The 25,315-nt window shown below is 36.0% G+C and overlaps 1 protein-coding gene across 1 annotated transcript; it reads right to left on the reverse strand.

Annotated features, from left to right (window-relative positions):
• LOC131317069 (probable leucine-rich repeat receptor-like protein kinase At1g35710) lies at window positions 1–552 on the reverse strand. Its single transcript, XM_058346650.1, has one exon. It carries the CDS (start codon window positions 535–537, stop codon window positions 1–3), a length of 537 nt encoding a protein of 178 aa, XP_058202633.1. The 5' UTR covers window positions 538–552.
• Window positions 553–25,315: the final 24,763 nt, after the last annotated feature.

The raw sequence follows: 25,315 nt of genomic DNA on the forward strand, positions 1-25,315 counted from the left end.
TCATTCCAACAAGCGGTCAGGAAATAACAGCGGGTCAAGCTGCCCTGTTATGGCGTTTCGCCCAAAATCCAGCTCGACAACCTTGGTGAGATTCGCGACAGAGAGAGGGATTGTGCCCGAGAAAGAGTTAGTGGAGAGATCAAGATACACGAGATTCGAGAGTAGGCCGATGTTGGTGGGTATGGTACCGGTGAGTTGATTGTATTTGAGGTCGAGACGGAGGAGGAGAGGGAAATATGAGAAGTTTAAATGGTCAAGAGTACCTTGTAGTCCCGTGTAGGCAAGGTTCAGCCCGGTTACAATTCCTGCAGCGTTGCATGAAATTCCACGCCAGTTGCATGGGCTTGAAGCTGAAGAGTTGCCATTTGTTTGGTTGAAAATCCACGAGCTGACGATTGTTTGGTTGTGTAGGCTTTGTTTCCACCGGAGAAGTGCTTCGGCTTCGCGATTTTGTGGTGGTTGAGCGGTGGAAGGAGGTGGGAAAACCACCAGAACGGCTGAGAGAGCCAGAGCAAGGTAGTTGAATATGTTCGGCATTGTGAAAAGGTCTGATTCGGTTTCGGTGGTCTGATTTTTCTGGCGCACTTTATTTATTTCCTCTTTCAAGTGGAAAGAAAGGGGCAGACTTATTTGATTTTTTTTTGGCCCACCTCAAATCTTACACAAACAATTCAAGGCATTCATTAATTGTAAAATATTTTTTCAAGAATTTCCGCTAAAAATCACCTCAATCTAATATCTATAGATGTTTGATCCAATCATCTAACTATTCATTTTCTAGAAATCTAAATAAAAAATTGGATGATTCAATCGAGCATTTATAAGTATCAGATTGAGTTGATTTTTTGTGGAGGCTCTTGAAAAAATATTTTACATTTAATGAACGGCTTGGATTCTTTGTGTGGGATTCGATGTGGGCCCCACAAAAAATTTGTGTAAAATATGTATCTATTTATATGTGTGGATAGCATCGTTGATACAACTATGAGACAATTATGTTCGGACTCTTTCCATTTATGTTATGTGTTTTAAAATCATGTTCTTAATCTGTGTGGGTAGCATCGTTTTATAATCTCCGTTTCTTGCATGTGATTAACTTAAGGGTCTTTTTTTATATACTTTTCCTAACCAATGTGTCTAGGATTTTATCTTGACTAATCTCCACATACATATCATCTTCGTTATACATTTATCTACTCTACTTATAAAAACGCGAAGACTCAAAAGTGTTTCCCACACTTTCTACTTCCAAAAATACCCGTCAAATAAACCCTAAATAACAGACCCAGCCCAATTGGAAACAATACCACGCCTTTTCGCAGCGATGGAAAACACAACATTTCATTCCAAACTATTGTGTCTCTCCAAAACCACAATCCCCTATGAACCGTGTTATCTTCAAGCATAAGACAACTGTTGCATCCCTCGCAACTCTTCTAGACCATTTGAAGAGCCTCTCGAATGTCCTTCTCCCTCTCAACTCTCCGACAGTCAAGAGTTTCCTTGAATTAGACTCTCTCGATTCTCCTCCATTCTAAATTCAAGACTGAATACCCTCCGACAGTCAAGAGTTCCATTGAATGAGCCTCTAGATTCTCCTTCGTTCTAAAGTCAAGACTGAATTATGGGGAAAAATTTACCTAAGTCATCCATTTGAAATAAAAAGTTCGCGTCGGTAGGATACACTGGTAAGTTTCTGAAAAAATGTGTATTGCTCTCTCTCTCATGATGAATCTACGTTGAAGCTTTTCTTGCTTTTATGTTAAATATCATGCACAAAAGCCTGATGAATACTCGTTGCACATAAGGTGTTTGATGAATTGCTCCTGTTGCCCTTCCATTTATTCCACGTGCCGATATTTGTGAGAAACGTTCAAGGAATATTCTAAGTGGATGTTTGAAATTGGGAACATACAAAGCGGATATCCAGCTTGGAAAAAAAGGGAACTAATATAGCACAAATGAATCATGATCAAATTCCAAACGCCATTGTGATGAATAGCCACGTACAGTTTATAAATGCACAGGACATCTACATAATAAGGGAGAAGGGTTTTTGAATCTTATCTCTCTATAAATCCTAACCATTGATTTGCTCCATAAATCCTACGGCTCTCCTTCTCAAACAATATTAATTGTACAAGCGCCACTAATTAGATCTCACGTTGCATCGTATCTTTAGGCACAGACAAACTCTAGTATCTATATTATAAAACAGAGCGGTTTTTGTCTATCCATATAAACCCAGCACCATTTACAACCGTCCGATCAATATTTCATGTTAGTTGTAGGCGTCTGATTGAGAGAATACTTCCTTATATAAACTCCCCTAACCTTATGACCGGTAAATCCTTTCAATTTCAATTGATTGCTTTTACGTTGTTTCCTTAAAAAAGTTTTCCTATTTAATTTTCCTACATCCAACTCAATAATTTCCTTTTAGGTTGATTTTTTCTACATTCAAAAACCGAACAAACTTTTTTTGATTCATACACTAAAAGGAAACGTTCTTTGTTTTTTAAAGTTGATAATTACGATGTTTTCTTAAAACGAAGTAGCATGTACATACGTTTTCCTTCAACAATGAATCTACGTTTTTCTTAATAATCGAATTCGTAAGCTTCTCCAAGGAGAAAGAAAATCAACTTCCTTCCTACCATGATTGGAGAAAGAGAGAGGGTCATTACCTTTGCTTTGTCAAAACAAGAGGTAATCAAATCTTTTTATTTTTCCGTTATTCTAATGTTTCTACACGTTCTCTCCCTCTCTCTAGGTTAGATTTTTTGAGGCAATTTCGTGTCATGTTGTCTGGAGTAGTACACTGTTTCTCTCCATGAATAATTTTTTTTAAGTTGTAATAAAAAATGTTGTGTCGCATCTTTTTTTTTTATCGGCGTATTGTGTCGTGCCTTTAGGTATGGGTAATCACGAAATCCACGATACTATTTTTGAAGCTTTTCTATGGTCATGACAATATTAGTGTTAATTGAATTAGTGGTTTGCTTTGCGATGATATATATATATATATTCCTAAATGTGTATGGTTTGGTGTATGATCTGCGTAATTGTACATGTCTTCCAATTCTTTGTTAATACAAATCTTGCTTATCCACAATGAAGGCTTTACTACTTATTATGAGTTAATTGTGGGATTAAACCATCAGGGTAGTAGCCCAGTTGGCACGGGTGTTGGGGCTTAAGTGCCTCTCCCTCCACGTGCACTCGGGTTCGAGCCCCTCCAGTTGCAAAAATATATATGAGTTGGAGGGACGCGTGGAGGGCCCTGTGCCAACTGTGCACCTAGGTGGTGCTGTGGTGACGGTCTGTCCTCACGGACAGTAGCTATGGCTCGAACCGGACATTCCATAGCGGGTCGGGAGCCCCTATGGTCACGCCCAAGGGGGGTTGCTACGCCAGTCGCCCCCTCCTACCCTTTTGATTATCAAAAAAAAAAAATTGTGGGATTAGGAATTTGTGAGACTGGTTGTCGGTCAGATTTTGATTCGCAAAATTATGATCAATATTGTAACGTCCCGAATTGGGACGTTACAAATATAGTTGAGGTTCTGATTATAATTCTGACCCATTGTTGGTTTCGGTCGATCCTTAAGGATTCAAGGGTAAGGACTTGAAGTTTTTTTTGTAGTCCAAGATGTTATTTGTTAATGGGAGAAAAAAAAGAACATTTTTATTTTCCTTTCATGTGCTTCCTTTTTGATAACTCAGATGTCTATGTCAATTTTCGCGCACCTCAACTAATCCTAGGGCTCCACCGCCCACTTGCAGGGAGTTGCAGAGAGTACTCAATACCGACGATGCCGCAAAGAGATATGAATATGTTAGCCCCAACAATCTGATGATATGAATATGTTACTTTATTGATGATTGCCGTGAAGTTGTAGTTGATATAGCTTCTATAGGTTACTCTCCTCTCCTCTCCTCTTTGCCAAGGTAGTTTGGGGTTTTTGGCATCATTGTTTGTGTTGTGCCTATAAAACGTGCAAGGGCACGCATGTGGTCTTATTGAACGTGTTGGAGTTAATAAATTATTATGTTGAGCTTGATTTTTCTTGGACTTCGATTGTGCTCTAACGTAGATGGGCTCACTTGAAATTTAACACAATGGGGTACCTATTGTCATCTATTGCTTTTCTATTTTCTCTAATTCTATTCACTTTTAGGTTAAGAATACGTTGCGCCGTGCCTTCAGGCACGGGCATCGACTAGTCTATATTATAAAACAGAGCGGTTTTTCATTGAAAATGTCTATGCATATAAACATAGATGCATCTACAGTCATTCAAATTGTATTTAGTGAGGGTTATAGCCGTTCGATTAAAGGAATGAAAGTTTTTTAATGTATTAACCTAAGGAATGAATGAAGGTTTCCTAATGTATTAACCTACATATATATATATATATATATATATATATATATATATATATATATATATATATATATATATATATATATTTCTCTCATAAATTGCTTCCATTAAGGCATTGTATTTAAAACCACCCATTAAGGCATTATTCAAATGAAAATCAAAGTCATATATAACCTTTGTACAAAATCGAAATCAAAACCTCCGAGATCACCAAAATCAAAGCCAACATTCTTTTTTCTATTTCTAAGTTGTTAAACGTATATCACGGAAATCACCGAAAATAGAATTTTCTATACATCGTTCATATTATTTTCACATTTTTCTTCTTTACTTTCTTTACAGAAACCAAACCCCCCCGCCCCCCCCAGCTCTCTCTCTCTCTCTCTCTCTCTTGAGAAGTTCACTACCACCAAAATCTACTTCACTTAAACTACCCATATTTCCTTTTCATTAAGATTGTGATGTTTATCAATGGATATATTGCGTTTGTTGGACACGAGTTTTTATATTGCAAGAAAGTTTAGTATTAATTTGTGTGTGGTGATTGTTTGAGCTGTATATTACACGCAAGTTCAGTATTTATTTTCGTGTGCTGATTGTTCGAGCCGTGCCTTCAGGCACGGGCATACGCTAGTAATAATAATGATAGAAAACATATCATTATTAATAAGAAGAAAAGAACACCAAATAATTTGCCGAAATATTCTATTTGATTAGGCTCCATTTGCCAAATAATGTTATACCTAACTGCCGTTGTTTGGTTGCTTGAAAGTGAAGTTAAATATTTTTCAAGTACAATATCTTATATCGGAAGGATGAAAATGTGTCCTCCTTTAAAATTGGTTTTGGGATCGGTGACTGACAGAATGTCAATGCCATATATAGATATATATATATATATATATATAAAAAAAACTCAGTCCTACCTGTAGCGAAGTCCACAAACTCATTGACTAAATGCTCAATGTTTAAAATTACAGAACACTTACAACAAATTATGTTGTAATTCAATAAGTAGACTCGAAGGTTGTGATAACTAGACATATTATCAAGACAATGGATTATATGAAGGATCAATTTTTACAATCGGTGAATCAAGCTTCAGATGACGCTTCCATGACATCAGCCACCAGTAATGAGGCTGATAGTAATCCTTTTACAGAACACTTACAACAAATTATGTTGTAATTCAATATGTGGACTCGAAGGTTGTGATAACTAGACATATATATAACTGGTGCATGCGTAAAGCAGGTGGATCCTTACTAGTTAATCAAAAAACGAACTATAAGTAATTTACGGGTGTGTGGACCCTAGCCTAATAATCTTTTTTTAGGGCTTTTTTTGTTAAATAAGCTAATTGGCTTATTTTTTGTCCTTCTTTGAAATTATTTTGCATTTGTAAGTTTTTCGTCAATTTTTTGAAAAATTATTGCTTCATCACGACAAGAGGAATCTAAAAAGTAAAAATTTACGATCGAAACCTAATTCTTTTGAATAAATACAAAAATAAGCTAAGAAGCCTATTTTTTTATCAGGTGTTTTGGACGATCCAGATTAAAGACAAACTGTTAACAGTATGGAATAATTATTACCGGTAATAGTTTAAAAACGTATCTCAATCATTGATTGCCGAAACGAACATGTGAGATTACGCGGATAAGTTTATCTCATTTTAATAACATTGACTGAAAATTTGAGTTGCTTCGTTGGTGTTATCAATAGTTAGATATGACGTACTAGCTCTGTCGTATTTTAAGTAGTAGAGGCAAAGTCGTATTTTAAGTTGAAGTGAGTTGAACCCAGGTATACCGGGCTTTGGTTCATTTTTGTGCAGGGATGGGTTTGGGTCTTTTAATTTTAATCCAAATTGAACCCATTTTCAACAAACCTAAGCCCATGTAAATATGAGTTGATATAGGTTCAACCCATTATAATATAAGCGGATTGGATTGGGTTGGATTATAAATGGGCGGATTCAGACAAGTTCAAAAATATGGGTTGAAATTGCCATTTCTAACCCGACCTAATGGATTCACTAGCAGGGATTCCAACTAAAACCGAGCAAAGGCCCGTGCGTAGAAAGTAACAAGAAGTAGAGAGAAGAACTCAAGAACTAGAGAGAGAAAGAAGGAAAGGGGAAATCTTTCTTTGTATTCTATTTTCCATGATCCCTCAATTACAGGGAACTGAGCATATATGGTGCTCTGGGATTGCACGATGATCCCATTCTGTTATAATGCGAGCTGGCAAAACTAATACAAGAGCAAACACTACGTAAACTGACATAACCAACTAACACTTTTTCTAACAAACCTAACGGAATGGGTGATCACTTAATAATATTTGAAACATCTCCACTCATTGCCAATTGGTTTTGAGATGGATATAAAGTTTCTACGTGTCATCAGAAAGGGGACCCCAGATTTTAAAAATTCACAATCCACACCCCAGATGACAGATCAGCAAAAATGCTGCACGATGATAGGACCCAAAAGTGGCCACACGTGACAGATCTCAAACACGGTTGCACATGAGGGGAGATGTTAAGGAAATAGAATTCCACATTATTTGGGAGTGGAATAAGTGACCATTTAATAACATTTGAGACCTCTCTACTCATTGTTAATTGATTTTGAGATGGATATAAAGTTTCTACACCGTGTAGACCGAGCAAAGGCCTGTGTAGACTGACCACACACACGTATTGATAGCATGCGGTGAGAGACGAACCCTGAAATGAAAGGTTCTAAAGCCATTGGTTGTCAAGGTCAGCTCATCAATTAGCCCCGTATATATATACTCGTACGGTGGTTGAGGTATTGAGACACTGGACCACTCAATTTGGATGATCGAGTTGATTTCAAACCACAAGGAATTGAAACCCCCATACGTTTTATCCAGTGTCAAATTTCAATCACGCGTTTTTCTTTGGTTTGGTGTATCTTATGCATAGGGTGCCCAAAAAAGACAGGAAATGGTATGATAAAGTCGAAGAAAATCCGTTTTTCTTTGGTTTGGTTTTGGTACAAATCATGATTTTTTCATTTTCCAATTTGTCTTAACAAGATGAATTGATAATCCATAAAATTTAGATGCAAAAATAACAAACACGAAAAAAAAATTAAATAAAGACAAAACAAGAAAAACCCCAAAAACAGGGCCATACTTTGCACGCATACTCAAGAGTCAAATCGATCCACATCCATTTTAGAACTGCCACTTGTTGCAGGTAATGACCCTCTGCTTGGACTTCTCTTTTAATTTTGTTTCCACTTCTCTTATTTTAAATCGGAGAATTGTATGAGACCAGTTAGAACGGAGTTTTATTCTAGTTTCACATAGACTCTGCAAATAGGTAATTTAATTGTTCGTTCAATGATTAGTCGATCGAGAAGTGCATAATTAGTTTGTCTAGACACAGAGATATACGAATAATAAAAAAAAACAATCCCGCAAACCCAATATAGTTGCACTTTAAAAACCTAATTAGATTGATCTAAAATTTGTACGTCCGCGATCTAATAACATTAATCTTTACGCACCTTAAGTTTCAATTCCTAGCATCAGATTTTCAAAATACGATCAGGATGAGCTCCACACGGCACGTATGAACTACCCTTCATTCCAAATTAAGAACTTGAGAGAATCATTTTTAAATAATAATATTATATCCCTCAAGAGCCATGTCGCTAGTTAAACTCTGGCGTAGACCCAAAAGTCCAAGTCTTGTTGGGGCCAAAGACATTAAATTAGTAGTAGAAAATGAATGCCAATCCTTTCCCAATTTTTTGGCTATCTTTTGATCTCTATCATTCTCGTGACTTTTCAGGTGGCTGCTAGGGAACTGCTCAAGACTTTCAGCACTTTAAATTCTTGTAATTTTATGTAGTTGAGGATTAGTTAAAGTGCGCGTAAACTAGTCCGGACGTTTGGTTATTAAAAAAATTAAAGAGAGTTTACATAGTTGAGAAACTGTCCTTGTGGTAAAACTTAGAATTTTGCTCTCTTAGTTTGAAACCTCCGCAGTGATATCAATTCTCGTGGGGTTAATTAGTCCACTCAAGAACTTGTCCTAGCTTTAGTCAGGCATATTCCGCTAGTGAACAGTAGGATTAGTACCTCATAAATTAATCAAGGTGTTCGCAAGCTAGTTTAGATGCCCTAAGTCATTATTAAAAAAAAAAAGAGAAGAAGAAGAAGCCTACACAGTTTAGGTGTCTAATGCTGTGTCTTGCATTTTCATGATCTTTCGCAAAGGCATATTGCTGGGTCACATATATGATATATCTTGTGTTCTTTTACATTAATTCGTCTTGTTCTTATTTCATACTACCTAGCTCACTTATAGCTTATTAATTTTTTGTCTGTCAACAAAATAAAATTATGGTTCATTTTCGTTTTTAATGGTTACATAGAGAGACTCAAACCTGAATTTTATTCATCGATACAAATTGGAAAGAGAGTCACAACAGTCTTCCTTTTGACGTTCAAAACAAAAAAACAAAAGTCATCCTTTTGCTGTATTTGAATCGTATATTTATAGATGCTTCCCCGTACAATATGAAATGTTTACCCTCTTTTAAGGTGAGTGAACAAAATTAAATTCGATTCCTATATTTCTTCATCTCCTTTGGAATTCAATGAAGGTTACCCTATTTCTTTATCGCATTTGTAATGATGATGCCTCCACAAAAAGTTAGATTTACGAAGTGGAACTCTTAAAAATGGATATGGAGATTGAGAGTATATTTTTTCTACAAAAAAAAAAATAAAAATGTTCTTCTCTGCCAAAATTTCATGGCACGAGGCCAAGAGATACGTCATGATTAATCAGTCCATTAATTAAATTACAAAGCATATTACTCCTATTGTATGACTGACAAGAATTTGTGTTGTTCAAACAGATCATAAGCTGGAGAGGGAACTTGTTAAGTTGGATGATCCTTGGGGCCACCACCCTCGGCATGGATGATTTTGTCTCAAAATCATTAAAAGCTTAATTTGGGCCAAAGAGGTTGGCATGGTGGACAAGATATTCCGATGTTCGCGGTCGAATCTTGCTACTGCAAGTCGCTATTGTACTGTACTGTTTTCTCTTTTATTGTAAAAAAAAGTAAAATAATGAAAATAAGTTGTTTGTAAATTTGTTGGGAGAATCTCGCTACTGCAAGCCGCTACTGTACGGTATTGTTTTCTCTCGCTACTGCAAGCTGCTACTGTACTGCGCTGTTTTCTCTTTTATTGTAAAAAAAAAGTTAAATAATGAAAATAAGTTGTTTGTAAATCTGTTGGGAAAACATTGTTTAGTTCAAATGCATCACTGTGGTAGTCTATCAATTTAGAAGTAATTTTTGTTTGAACTGATATTTAGAAGTAATTTTTACTTCAAATGCATCACTGTGTTAGTCTATCTATTTAGAAGTAATTTTTTTTTTTTAATTGATATTTAGAAGTAATGTTGACTCGTATAAAGAACGTATTGTGATTTCTACCCAAAAGGTGTGTATGGGCGGTCAAAATCTTGATTGATCTCCTTGGGGTTCAAAATAGAGCCCAAAATTTTAATGAAAATAAAATGTACTGGAGAGGTAAAGAATGGTTAGTATTTAAAACGAAGGGATGGGGCAGACATAAAATGTGCGATCGTGCCTGAGTCATCAGCGCTGCCTACGTATCCCGGTGTACAGGGAATCAGGTCAAACGTAGTTCCATTTTTCCCTTGGGGAGATGGTCTCTCCCTCTCTCTAAAAGTCTGTGCTCTCTCTAGAAGAGATGACTCTCTCTCTCTAGAAATCTTTGTGTGTGTCTCCGTCTGTCTCTGCAAGAGAGGTCCTCTCCCCAAATCTGAATACCAGCACTGGTATTTATAGGCCAGGAACAAAACCTCCGCTAGACCCATATTGCCACAGACCTTACCCATCCACGGGACCCTGGCAGGCCTATTTGCCCTCGCTCACGATGGCTCTCGCAGGCCTCAATAGCCCCGCGAGCTTATTCAGTTGCACAGGGCCCATCTTACTGAGAATCCCGCCCGTCCGCGGGACAACCGCAACCCTACCCGCGGGGCCCTAGTTGGCCTGATTGCCCTCACAATGACTCTCGCGGGCCTTTTTTACCTCACAAGTTTGTTCAGCTGCACAGGGCTCCTCTTGCACCACGTCAACGCGCGCGGGCTACTTCTTATGCCTCGTGGCACCAAATCTCTTTGTGGGGCAGTTGTTTGTCACGTGGGGCAGTTGTTTGTCACATGTCAATCTCACGATCTTTCCACGTGTCATAATGTGAATGGTATGTCAAACTTCGTCTGGGGTCAACGGTCAAAATCTTGACCGCATCTACATATGCTCCCCGCGTGCGTGCGACACTCATGCTGTCATGCGCTTGCATAATGTCTTTGCATCTGAGTGAATCTGATAAGGATGCGTACTGCTGCTTCCTTCTGTATTGCCATTGAGGCGTCTGGACCTTTCTCTCTTTGATGGGTTTGACCTCGTGATGCTCGTCTTATATTAGGACTTATGCTGATTCCAACACCTGCTCGATGCATTTCGCGCTACTCACCCTTTAATAGGACTCACACTAACTCCAACACTTGTTCGGTGCATCTTGCGCTACCGATCTTTTTTGGACTCGCACTAACTCTGGGCACCTGTTCGGCGCATTTTGTGCTACCGATCGTTTTCGAACTCGTGCTAACTCTTGGCACATGTCCGGTGCATCTCGCGCTACCGATCCTTTTCCGACTTGAGCTAACTCTGGGCACCTGTTCGGTGCATCTCGCGCTACCGATCTTTTTCGGACTTGCACTAACCCTGGGCACCCGATCGGCGCATCTCGCGCTACTGATCGTTTTCAGACTCGCACTAATTCTTGGCACCTGTTCGGTGCGTCTCGCACCACTCGCCCTCTAATTGGACTCGCACAATACTTATGGTTTTTGTTCACGACTCATAAATAATACTCCCTTCGTCCGGATTTAATAGTCCCTTTTTGAAGTTTGTACCATTTTTCAATCGATTATATCTTCTAATTGAGAATAAATTTTACACGGACCCTCAGTGTATAAGGGCGGGTCCGCCCAACCAATTCAAAGAAGATAGCTCAGCTTTTACTCAGCTTTGCCAAGACAGTCGGCAATTTTTATTTTTTTTTCATTTAGGATCCTATGGAGCAGAAACTTGATTATAAAAGTCATAGAAATAAAATTTAAGTATGGCACTTTAGAATAATATGATCAGAATAACAAGATCTTTGCACCGGTCCCAACAGATTGAAATTAAAGCACTTAACTTTTCAACCATATTTTTTAATAGTTGAAAAAAATTAAGTACTCCAATTTTTAATCTATTTGAATCGGTATAAAGATCTTATTATTCTAAAGGAACATAATTAACTTTTATCTCTAAGACTCTCATAATTAAGTATCTGCTCTTTTGTTTGGGACTCTATGGAGCAAAAACTTGATACTAAGATTTTCGTACTGATTCAAACGGATTAAAAATTGAAGTACTTAATTTTTGTTGACTATATATATATTAAAAAATATGGTTAAAAAATTAAGTGCTCTAATTTTCAATATGTTGGAACCAGTGCAAGGATCTTGTTATTCTGATCATATTATTCTAAAGTGTCATAATTAAATTTTATCTCTATGGCTTTTTATAATCAAGTTTATGCTCCATAGGATCCTAAATGAAAAAGAAAATTGCCAAGCAAAGCTGAGTTGTCTTCTTTGAATTGATTGGGCGGACCCTCCCTTATACACGGAGGGTCTGTGTAAAATTTATTCTCCTTATAATTTATAATGTTTTACGTGATTTCCAAAACATTGTATTATAGAACTAATCGAGATTTATCAAACAAGATTCCTATTCGATATGAAATTCATTACGGATTCAAAAATATAACCCGTTTTTTAACCGGTTAGAATAGAACTATGAACAATTAAATCCGGACGGAAGAAGCATTAATAATGCTTGCATGCTCCGTGGTAGCTATACGTACCACAGTGCTTTCATTCCCGCTGATGTCTCAAAACGGCTACATGGTGGTAGTAGGAACGTATTCTTTCGAGGTGAAGAGGTATAGCTAAGAGATGAGGACAAAAAACATCTTTCGTCATGAGCATGCCTTGCATGAAAATATCAAACTCTAGCTCCAGCCACGTCGCGCGGCAAAGCAAATGCGGGCAATATATATGAATAGATGAACTTCCATATGTGGTACATTATCAGTGCATAGACAAGACAAATTGGTTCCCTTGATCACCACGAGAAGAGAACACGTGTGACTTTAAAGTTATCTCCATCATATATAATGGACAGATGAAGGTGTAAATCCAACCTTTGTTTATTTTTTTATTTTTATTTGAGTCCAAGATCCACACGTCTTTGCATCTGCCCCCTGTTAGTTAGCAATACTCGAAGTAGACCAAGATAATTTTACCCCATATCTCGCAACACTAATCTGTCTGGCTCAGTGGTTCCTGAAGCTAAGTGTGACTCTCGCGGCAAGTCCGCCTCCGCGATGGTTCTCGCGACACATTCACCTTTGCAATGGTCTTGCAGCACATTTATCTCCGCGATGATTCTCACGGTGTATTTGCCTTTGCAATGGTTCTCGCGGCGCTTGCTTCTCCTGTGGCTAGACTTTGATCTTGTGGTGTGCTCGCCCCAATTATACTCTTTCGTTTTTTCCCTAAACATGGATTTTTTATGATAGTTTCTGCGGAAAAACTCGGCTTCGTGGCGGCTCCCGCGATAAACCCTGTCCCACGGTGGATGGTTTGCTTCCATGTCGGCTTCTGCTAGAAATATGCTTGACGGGGAAAAAAGAATGAATAATGGGCCTTTGGAGAGGTTACTTAGAGTCTCATGAGTCATGATGATCTAATTGGGAAAGAGAAATTGGAGAATAATGAATATAGGCTTTTCCACATGCATCTCCTGTGTAGGTGGTTTCCTTCTTTCGGACTTGAACAATAGATAATCAGTTTGATGATCTCACGATGATTCTCTCGTTTCGGGCTGACTTTTGCGAGTGGGAATGACCATCACGCACTACTACAATAATAGATATGTATCACACTAAAGAAATTCACAAAGATCACGGTTTTCAGTGAAAGTGTGATAAAAAGTGATGCTTAAATTTTTTTATCGCAGTTTAACTCCAAAACTGAGATAAAAAGTGGGTTTTAACACAGAATAAAAGACCTTGCTTTTGAGGCGAGATAAAAGAAAAACAATCTCACTTTTGCTGCGTGATTAAAGATTTTAGGGCGAAAAAATGAGATAAAAGATCTCACTCTTGTGGCGAAATAAAAGAGAAAAGACCTCACCCTTGTGGCGTGATAAAAGATTTTAGGGCAAAAAAGAATAAGATAAAAGATCTCGTTCTTGTAGTGAGATAAAAGACAAAAGACCTCACCCTTGTGGCGTGATAAAAAAGCGAAAAGATCTCACCCTCACCCTTATTGCGTGATAAAAGATTTTAGGGCGGAACAGAATGAGATAAAAGATCTTGCTATTGTGGTGAGGTAAAAAAGAAAAGATCTCACCCTTGTAGCGTGATAAAAAACTTAGCGCGGAAAAAAGTGAGATAAATAATCTCACTCTTGCGGTTAGATAAAAAGCCTACCCATTTAGGCGCACTACTACAATAAACCATAAAGATCACAGCTATTGGCCGTGATTGTAAGTTTTCTATCACACTTTTGCTACCGTGATGGATCTGGGTGTGATTGTAAGTCACTCTCTTTTATCACAGTTATAAACCGTGATTGAAAGAGAAACAATCACGGCCAAAAGGCGTGATCGTTTCTCTTTTATCACGGTTATAAGCCGTGATTGTTTCTTTTAGGCGAGATTATTTCTCTTTCTGGATGTGATTATATGTCACTTTAGATCACGGTCTATAACCATGATTAAAAGTTCAAAATGATCACACCACTATAAACTGAGATGGAAAACCATTGCATGTGATCTGTTCTTTGTATCTACTAGACCATCTTTTCTTGTCATTGCCAAGTTTCGAACCCACGCATCCTTAGTTGATTTTCTAAGCCCTTACCACTAAGCTAGCCAAGAACTTCTGTTACATTAGGAAAACAAAAATATTTATACTTACTTCCTAAAGTGAGAAAACTTTTTTTTCCCCTTAAAATTCGCTGAATATTTTGAAATGCAATTAACATGATATTAAAATATATAAAAATACATATATAAATATTATTTAAAAAATTTTAAAAATATGACAACAAATCTTTTGCTAATCAAAATTAGTTATTGGTCATCAAAAGATTTTCTTGGGGCGAAAATTTTAGTTTTAGCTAATAAATTTAGTAGACAATATTGTTTTTTGTTATAGTGTAAGCTTTGTATTTTTATGAAAATTATCACAACCTGCAGATTGTAACATTATAGACAAACTTTAGATTTTTTTTTTTTTTTATAAACTAACCATTTCACATAGATTTTGTGTTTATATTGAATTTCAATTTCAATGGTGGCTTCTCAACTGGATTTTAATCATTTTCAAATAAAGCTAAGCCATAATAATATAATTGCTTTTTTACCTAATGTGTCAAACGTATACTTAGAAGACATCCGAAATAACTAAATTTCAGTACTACAATAAATCATAAAGATCACGGCTCGCCCACGTAAAAATCGGACACTAGTGGAACAGTTCGCCCGTCATCGAAGAAACAACTGGGCACTGGTGGAACCCAGTTATGGAATTTGCCTTCTCTCTCTATATCTTTTTGGACTTGAAAATAAAAATGAAACGTAAAGATTTTTTGGGATGAGTGCAATTAGGGTTTATCTTCTTACCTTTTGTAAAAAAAAAAAACAAAATTTTCAAAGTTCTTAAACGACATCGTTTTTCTCACATAACTTTTCAAAGTCTGCCTAAATGCGTATCAGCCCGCCTACGTGAAAATTCAGATTGCGAGCCTAAATAGGTAGGCTTTTTATCTCATCGTAAGAGTGTGATCATTTATCTCACTTTTTTCCGAGCTAAAATTTTTTATCACGCTACAAGGGTAAGGTCATTTCTCTTTTATCTCGCCGCAAGAGTGTGATCATTTATCTCATTCTTTTCCGCCCTAAAATCTTTTCTCACGCTACATGGGTAACGACTTTTCTCTTTTTTATCACGCCACAAGAGTGAGATCTTTTCTCTTTTATCTCGCCACAAGAGCGAGATCTTTTGTCTCATTTTTTTCTGCCCTAAAATTTTTTATCACACCTCAAGGGTGAGGTTGTATTTCTTTTATCTCGCCACAAGAGCGAGATCTTTTATTTCGTGCTAAAACTCACTTTTTATCTCAGTTTTGGACTTAAACTGAGATAAAAAATTTAAGCACTACTTTTTATCACGCTTTCACTGAAAACCGTGATCTTTGTGAATCTTCTTAGTGTGACGCATATCTATTATTGGAGTAGTGGCGGGCGGTTTGAATTTTCACGTGGGCGGACTGATACTCATTTAGGCGAGCTTTGAAAAGTTATGTGAGGAAAACGATGTCGTTTAAGGACTTTTTTTTTTAAAGGTAAGAAAATAAGCCCTAATTACACTCATCCCAAAAAATCTTTACGTTTCATCTTCATCTTCACGCCCAAAAAGATATATAGAGAGAGAAGGCAAATTCCACGAATGGGTTTCACCAATGCCAGTTGTTTCTTCGACGGCGGTGAGTCGAGAATGGAGTTGAGTTTTGAGATTTTGGGGTCTGAAGTTTCTTGAGGGGCCTATTTGGCTCGAGATCGTCATCGTCAATGGGTTTCTGAGGTTGTCGTATTTTTCAGCTAAAGAGCTCGTTGGCCCTGTTTTCGGTTGGATTTGTATAAAAATTAATCTTGATTTTGTGTTTAGTTTTTTTTGGAGCCTATTTTGATGTGCCACCGGTCTTACTCTGTTTCATTACTAATCACAAGAGGATTAATTAGCAGAGAGAGAAAGAAGTATTCTTGGATTCTTGCCTCTTAATCAAGCAATGATGAATTGGTTAAGTTGAAACTATTTGCCAAGTAGTTCCGCAATCTGTGTTACTGTGTATGCAAGGATGGAACCAGAGGGTTTAGTGGCGGCGGCCGCCATGTCAAGAATTTTAGAAAATGTAATTATTATATGTGACAATTTTTTTTATCTCCAACTTATATAGTCTCGCCACTGCTAGGTTTTTTTTCTTATTTTTTTATTATATTCTAGTCATAAATCTTCTATTTTTTTTCAAGAAAGGAGACCCAAAAAAGTATTACAAAACTAAATTTAATGGCCCAAAGTGAAATAATATAAATGATGATGTGTAATTAAGAAAAAAAAATTCACACTCTACCCCTAAATCAACTTAACCTAAAAAAATTAAGGGAATTTAATTATTATGCCATTATCGATGCCCAAAATTAAAATTAGTCCTTTTTCATTCTCCATGTGTAAATGACAAACATCATTTAGTTTAGTTTTTGTTATGTTATTTTAATTTTTTCTGGAGCCGATGACTATTAATATTGTAATGCATTTTTGTATTGAGGATCAGTCTTTACGAACTTTATCTTGACTTTAATTGAATCCCCGCTAATAAGCGGTGGATAAGATCTATCTCCAAATTAGTCGTTCTATTAGGTTAGAGATCGAGTCATGCAGAAAGATACCCCATTGAGTCTTCAAGCCAGCATAAGGAAATTAAAGAGTACGAGGATATATATATATATATATACAGAGATTTTCCGGTGCTTTGGGAACACAACCACGTGGATATTCTTGTATTCTTAATTTATTTTACTTTTGCTTGAACCCAATCAAATCTGCAACTATGACTATGCAACCAAAACTAATGAGCTAACAAAGATTAAGAGTGATCAATCTGATTCAAATATAGCCAGGTTCATTAGAAAACATTATTTGGAGACAGTTGCATTCTTTACTTTTTATAATCACTTATATCTCTGTGTCTCGTGCCACTTTTAATTAATTAGTTGGAGATAGATTCCTTAAATTGTCTTTCGAAATTATTCCAACTATAACATTCACGAGATCGAGAATTAAGAACCAGATCAGAAGTTACTATGGGAGGATTTCTTGACCTGGGAATTATCCTGCTGACAAGTACGTATGTGTACTATTCAAATAGTCTTGGTCTCTCTTTTTGGTTTCATTTAATTGAGAATGATGGTTTGGTGTCTAATGAGAGAATATTATCAACTTATTGTTGAACGAGGGAATCAAAAGGACGGAATGAAATTCATTTTCCATTGAATTAATAGGTCCCCACCTTATCAACTTATTGCTGACAAGTACGTATGTGGACTATTCAAATAGTCTTAGTCTCTCTTTTTGGTTTCATTTAATTAAGAATGATGGTTTGGTGTCTAATGAGAGAATATTATCAACTTATTGTTGAACGAGGGAATCAAAAGGACTGAATGAAATTCATTTCCCATTGAATTAATAGGTCCCCACTTTATCAGCTAGTGGCAAACAAGGGCCTCATACGTTGTTATTGAAGCTGACTGCAAAAGTCTTCACTGAAAGTTTGCTAAAATAAACAAACGAAATGTCTCAATTGCACATTGAATGAGCTTATCCCCACACACGGTCATTCTTGTATTTGAGAAGGATTGTGTGTGGAATTTTTTTGCTCAAATCCAATATTGGAAGACTCCGCACTTCATTAATTTGTTTGTTTGTTTATTTGTTTGATTGAAGATTCGTCCATTTGGATTGGAGAAGCCAGTAAATGTTATTTTTTTGTTGTAGTGGAAATTAGTATTTTGCAAGACTTGATTTAAGTGAGAGTTTTGGTTAAGAGTTTCTGATTGCACTTTTGGTGAGAGAATTTATAATAAATGGTCATACAATATAATATTGCAGAATGAATGAGCATTGGATCCACATTATAATATTGTATCATTATAATGTATGACCTATAATGACTTGCGCTAGCTGACATGCTAACCAAGGATGGAACAAAGGGGGTCTAATGGCGGCAACTACCACGACAAGAATTTTAGAAAATGCAATTATTATATGTGACAATTTTTTTTATCCCAAACTTATATAGTCTTATTACTGCTAGGTTTTTTTCCTTATTTTTTATTATATACTAGTCATAAATATTCTATTTTTTTTCATGAAAGAAGACCCAAAAAAGTATTCCAAAACTAAATTTAATGGGCCAAAGTGAAATAATATAAATGATTGCTTGACCGATTCCTAGACCTAAAATAATGAGTTGCCCCAAGCGTAGGGCTGAGACTGATGTAGCACAATATCCGGTAAGACCGGAGTCGAATCCACAAAGACGGTGATATGTGCTGAACAAAAACTCGGGTTGTTATAATTTAAATGGGCTCTTAGGTAGCCACCCTTTGTCGTTTTGATTGAGATTAACTAAACTTACGAAATAATTGAACTTTTCAGATAATTAAAAGAAGGTTTGGTCGTAGGGTTCGTAGCACTCGTAACCAGTCCAAATCAACCTGCTCCATTTGGTGTTCTTAAAAACATTTAATTTTGGATTGAAAAGATACCCCGCAAGATGCGAAACCTTAGGGTCGCCGTATACCCATGCGCAGCGAAGAATGGGTTTTGGACCCCCATACCCCCGTTCACATGGGCTCCGACGATGCCCGGATTCGTCCGCAGGAAGTATTTTCAATCGAAAATCGTTTAATTTAATAGTTTGATAAAAGGAGCAGTGTCCGAACTGATCACGGCGTGCTAATCACCCCGCGACCCTACCTCTTTACGACTACTCACTCAACATCAAATAAAAAATGAAAGAAACCCTAGATTGAAACATGCTTCCGAATACGAAATAAACAAAATATATAGATTATATAAGTTCCAACAAACAACTTTAATGAATGACGAAAATTAATACGAGTTACCGAAGCACGAGTATTTAAACAAATGAAGAAAACTTCAAAAGAAAATTTCTGAAAAGAAAAACGAACATCTAAAGGCTGCCAAAATAAAATCCTAACCAAAGAAAATGGCACTCGGCAGTCCCGTTCTTCATTCTTTTCCGCCGCCTTGTTCTTTGATTTCGGCAGCCTCCAAATCCTCCCGTTTCATCTGTGGGCATGTGTTTATATATATTAAGCCAAAAACCCTTCTCTCTTTTTTTAATTCTAATTCCCAGTCGGGGCCACACTTCTACTGACCGACCTAATTCCCAATTGATCCAAAAGCCATTATTATCCTATGTAGTCATGCCCATGGACAACTTAAGTTCATAGCAAAATTCTTGACCCTGTATATATTGACCTTCAAACGGACCATCTTCAATCACCATATAATATTTTAATTTCTCACTTCTTGCATTAAATCCTCCAAATACCTACAATACACAAATTAAGCATTAAATTCTAAATAATAATATAAATGAGACGTAACAAAGATAAATTAGGAGGCGCTAATGTGAACATTTACGCGCCTATCAATGATGATGTGTAATTAAGAAAAAAAATATTCCACACTCTAACACTAAAACAACCTAACCTAAAAAAATTAGGGAAAATTTCACTTAGGCACCCAACCTTTCACACAAATCACACATAAACATCTTACCTTTCTTAAATTTCATATAAACACCTGAGTTTTCTAAAAACTCATCAATTCAACACCTGACCTTTTTTAAATTTCATATAAACACCTGAGCTTTCTAAAAACTCATCAATTCAACACCTGACGTCACCCCTTCGTCTAAAACCAAGCGGAAAAAAAGTTAAGCTCTCCAATTTTTTATTTGTTTGAACCTGTGCGAAGATCTTATTTTTCTGATCATTTTATCCTAAAGAATCATAATTAATTTTTGACTCTAAAGTTCTCGTTAGTCAGCCCTAAGAAAATCGTAGAATCAAATATCTCTTAGGGCTAATTAATGAGAGCCTTAGATTCAAAAATTAATTATGATTCTTTAGGATAAAATGATTAGAGAAATAAGATCTTCATACCGGTTTAAACGGATTGAAAATTAGAGCACTTAATTTTTTAACCTTATTTTTTAATATATAAACGATCTATGCATTGTTGAAAAATTAATTGCTCCAATTTTCAATTCGTTTGAATCGATGTGAAGATTTTATTCTAAAGGGTAATAATAAATTTTTGATTCTAAGGCTTTCGTTAGTTAGCCCTAAGAGATGTTTGATTCTACGATTTTCTTAGGTTTGACTAACGAGAGCTTTAGAATCAAAAATTAATTATGATTTTTTAGGACAAAATGATCAGAGAAATAAGATCTTCGCAACGGTTTAAATGGATTGAAAATTGGAGCACCTCATTTTTTAACCATATTTTTTAATATATAAACTGTCTATGCATAGTTGAAAAATTAATTACTCCAATTTTCAATCCGTTTAAATCAGTGCGAAGATTTTATTTTTTTGATAACTTTATCCTAAAGAATCATAATTAATTTTTGACTCTAAGGCTCTCGTTAGTTAGCCCTAAGAGATATTTGATTCTACGATTTTCTTAGGGCTGACTAACGAGAGCTTTAGAGTCAAAAATTAATTATGATTCTTTAGGATAAAATTATTAGAAAAATAAGATCTTACCACTGGTTCAAACAAATAAAAAATTGGAGTACTTAACTTTTTTTCCGTTTTGTTTTAAACGGAGGAGTGACGGCAGGTGTTGAATTGATGAGTTTTTAGAAAGTTCAGGTGTTTATATGAAATTTAAGAAAGGTCAGGTGTTGAATTGATGAGTTTTTAGAAAGCTCGGGTGTTTATATGAAATTTAAGAAAGGTCAGGTGTTTATGTGTGATTTGTGTGAAAGTTCAGGTGCCTGCGTGAAATTTTCCCAAAAAATTAATGGAATTTAATTATTATGCCATTATCGATGCCCAAAATTGAAATTAGTCTTCGTTTATTGATAAGTGCCAAAATATACATATTTTGGCCGTCCAATCTATATTTACTAGTCTTTTATATTTGTTAATTGGTATTTATTTTGCGTTTTTATGTTTACAGGTTACTCGAGCTCGGTTTTCAATAATTTGGGTAAAAAGAAGAATTATAGAAGTTTTGGATCAAAATGCAAAATCCTTCGAAGTTAAATGGCTAATGTGTTATAACGTGAAGTCCAAGGGCCTTTTATGTTATTAGGGAATTAAAACCCTACCCCTATAAAAGTCATGGTGTACTGACTTCAGAAAGAAGAACCGAAGGCTGCTGTTGCCGAGATCAAGAGGAATGGGCGACGAAAGAAGTTTGTGGGAATAATTACTTTACAGTTTCAGATTAAGATCGTTCATTTAGAGTATTTTCTCTTCTTTAAGTTATTTTATGTTTTGCTTAATTATTCGCACTTTGGTATCTCATTTTAATTTATGTTTTTTATAAAAGTTGTTCGTTGGTTCTTGTTTAACTTAGATCTTTTGTTTATTTTTTATCTCGCATAATAGAAGTAAGTATCAAGTTAGGGTTTCTTTTATTTTATGCATGATGATTAGTGAGTAGTCATTTAGGTAGGGTCGCGGGGTGATTAGCACACCGTGACCAGTTCGGACACTGCTCTTAATTTCAAATAATAAAGAAAACGATTTTAGATTGAAAAATACTTCCCGTGGACGAACCCGGGCATTGTCGGAGCCCATGTGAATGGGAGAATGGGGGTCCAAAACTCATTCTTCGCTGCGCATGGATAAACGGCGACCCTAAGGTCTCGCATCTTGCGAGGTATCTTTTTCAATCTAAAATTAAACGTTTTTAAGAACTCCAAACAGAGCAGGTTAATCCGAACTAGTTACAAGTGCTATGAACCCTACAACTATACCTTCTTTTAATTATCTGAAAAGTTCAATCAATTTTTAGGTTTTAGTTAATCTCAATCAATCGTCAAAGGGTGGCTACCTAAGAGCCCGTTTAAATTATAACAACCCAAGTTTTTAGTCAGCACACATCACCGTCTTTGTGGATTCGACTCCGGTCTTACCGTATATTATGCTGCGTCGGTCTCCGCCCTACGCTTGGGGCAACCCAATATTTTAGGACTAGAAAATCGGTCAAGCATTTGTACTCCATGTGTAAATGACAAACATCATTTAGTTTAGTTTTTGTTATGTTACTTTAATTTTTTCCGGAGCCGATGACTATTAATATTGTAATGTATTTTTTTATATTTTTTTAGTATACATTTCGCCACTGCTAGGATAAAATCCTGGTTCCGTCTTTATGTGTACGTAATAGATAGGCATGCAAGGTTATGTCAGAGGCATTTCCAAATCACTCACTTTCTCTAATTGGAAATCAATTCAGTGCTAAGCACATGACTATATTGATGGCGTACGTAAACCGTTGGATTAGACCAAATGGGAAGTTTCAGCGTATGTATTTTTATATATACTTTAATATCATGTTAATTGCATTTCAAAAAATTCAGCAAATTTTAAAGAAAAAAAGTTTTTTCACTTTAGGAAGTAAATATAAATATTTTTGTTTTCCTAATGTAACAGAAGTTCTTGGCTAGCTTAGTGGTAAGGACTTGAGAAATCAACCAAGAGTGCGTGCGTTTGAAACTTTGCAATGACAAGAAAAGATGGTCTAATAGATTCAAAGAAAAGATCACGCGCAATAATTTTTCATCTCAGTTTATGGTGTGATTATTTTGAACTTTCAATCACGGTTACAGACCGTGATCTAAAGTGACATACAATCACTTTCAAAAAAGAGAAACAATCACGCCCAAGAGAAACAATCACAACTTATAATCATGATAAAAGAGAAACGATCACGGTTTATAACCGTGATAAAAGAGAGTGACTTACAATCACACCTAGATCTATCACGGTAGCAGGAGCGTGATAAAAAAACTTACAATCATGGCCAATAGCTGTGATCTTTATGGTTTATTGTAGTAGTGACGGCATGCTAGCAGAAGATCAATTTTGGAAGCTCAGTGATGAAGCAGTTTTTGGTCACCTCCGGAGGAGGGGTTCCTCAACCATCCATCTAGTCCTCTAGCGGATGAAGCGGCTTAAGGTCGGTGTGCTCAACCAACGACCTACAAAACAGAAACGGTAAACTATGGGCACCGGCGTGGCTGTGGTCATCACACCGCGAATCCAATCCAAACCAATTCAAATCGAATGATTTGGTTTGGTTTTTTAGTAGTGTAATTTGGTTTCGATTTTAAAAAAATTAGAAATTGCGTTAAATGGTTTGGTCTGTGAATTTATGTTAACGGTTTCGGTTCCAAACCAATACAAACCGTATATTTATATAACTCATTTAATTTGGATACACCAAGTATATATGAGAGTTATATATAGTAAACTAATTTCCTAAATTAGTAATTTATTCAATCCACTATCCTATTCAATATTCATTTATTGCCAAAATTATTTAGTATAAACTTCTATATATCACAACTAATTCCTATAATTGTGCTACACCAAAAGCACATGGTATATAATATATAATGCTTCATTCAGTGAATAGTGATTTTATGGTTCAATTAATTCCTAAATTTTCCTAAATTTTTATAAATGAAAACCAATTCTTAGATATCTCCACAATTGAGTACTTTAAATAGTTTACGAAGATGATATCTCAATTCCTAATAACCGTGGTTTGAAACCGAAACCAAACCGTAGTCTAATGGTTTGGACTGGTTTGGTCATATACTTTTTGTGGGTTGGTTTGGTTTTCCAAATTTATAATCTGTAGATAGTGATTTAATTCTTGGTTTACTATGAAACCGAACCAATCCGGTCCATGCTCACCCCTATCACAAACTCATTGCCTAAATGCTCAATGTTTAAAAATACAGAGCTCTTACAACAAATTATGTTGTAATTCAATAAGGAGACTCGAAGGTTGTGATAACGTACTAGACATATATATAACTGGTGCATGCGAAAAGCTGTTGATGTACTTTTACAACAAATTACTCCGTATGTTGTAATTCAATGGTGGCCCCGTTACAAGAGAACTTTAGAATGCCACACAAAGAAATGAAACTCCTCCTCTAAGTGTCATTCAATAAATTGAGACATGTGAGTTTTGCATTGATATCTAACTTAGTTAAGCTAATTTACAATCGAAACCTAATTCTTTTGAATAAAAGTAAAAATAAGTTAAGAAGCCAATTTTTTCGTCTTTATTAAAAAAAATTAGGTTTAGATCATAATTTTTTTTCTTTTTGATTCCTTTTATCGAGTTAAACCAATAATTCACAAAAAATTGATACGAAACTAACAATTGCGAATTTTTTTGTACAAAGTCAAAAAAAATAAGCCAATTGGCTTGTTTGTCTAGAACTCAGGTGTTTTGGACGATCCAGATTAAAGATAAATTGTTAATGGTAAAAAATAGTTATTACTGGTAATAGTTTAAAAACGTATCTCAATCATTGATTGCCAAAACGGACAGGTGAGATTGCGCGGATAAGTTTCTCTCGGTCTAATAACATTGACTGAAAATTTGAGTTGCTTCGTTGGTGTTATCAATAGTTGGATATGACATACTAGCTCTGTCGTATTTTAAGTAGCAGAGGCAAAGTGGTTTTTTAAGTTGAAGTGAGTTGAACCCCAGGTATATCGGGCTTTGGTTCATTTTTGTGCAGGGATGGGTTTGGGTCTTTTAATTCTAATTCAAATTGAACCCATTTTTAACCCACCTAAACCCATGTAAATATGAGTTGATATAGGTTCAACCCATTATATATAATATAGAAGGGTTGGATTGGGTTGGGTTATAAATGAGCGGATTTAGACAAGTTCAAAAATATGAGTTGAAATTGCCACTTCTAACCCGACCTAATAGATCAACTAATTTTGAAAATAGTTCACTAGCAGGGATTCCAACTAAAACCGAGCAAAGGCCCGTGTGTATAAAGTAACAAGAAGTAGAGAGAGAGAGAAAGAAGGAAAGGGGAAATCTTTCTTTGTATTCTATTTTCCATGATC

This window comes from Rhododendron vialii, chromosome 2a (genome assembly GCF_030253575.1).
Source record: "Rhododendron vialii isolate Sample 1 chromosome 2a, ASM3025357v1".
Classification (NCBI taxonomy): Eukaryota; Viridiplantae; Streptophyta; class Magnoliopsida; order Ericales; family Ericaceae; genus Rhododendron; species Rhododendron vialii.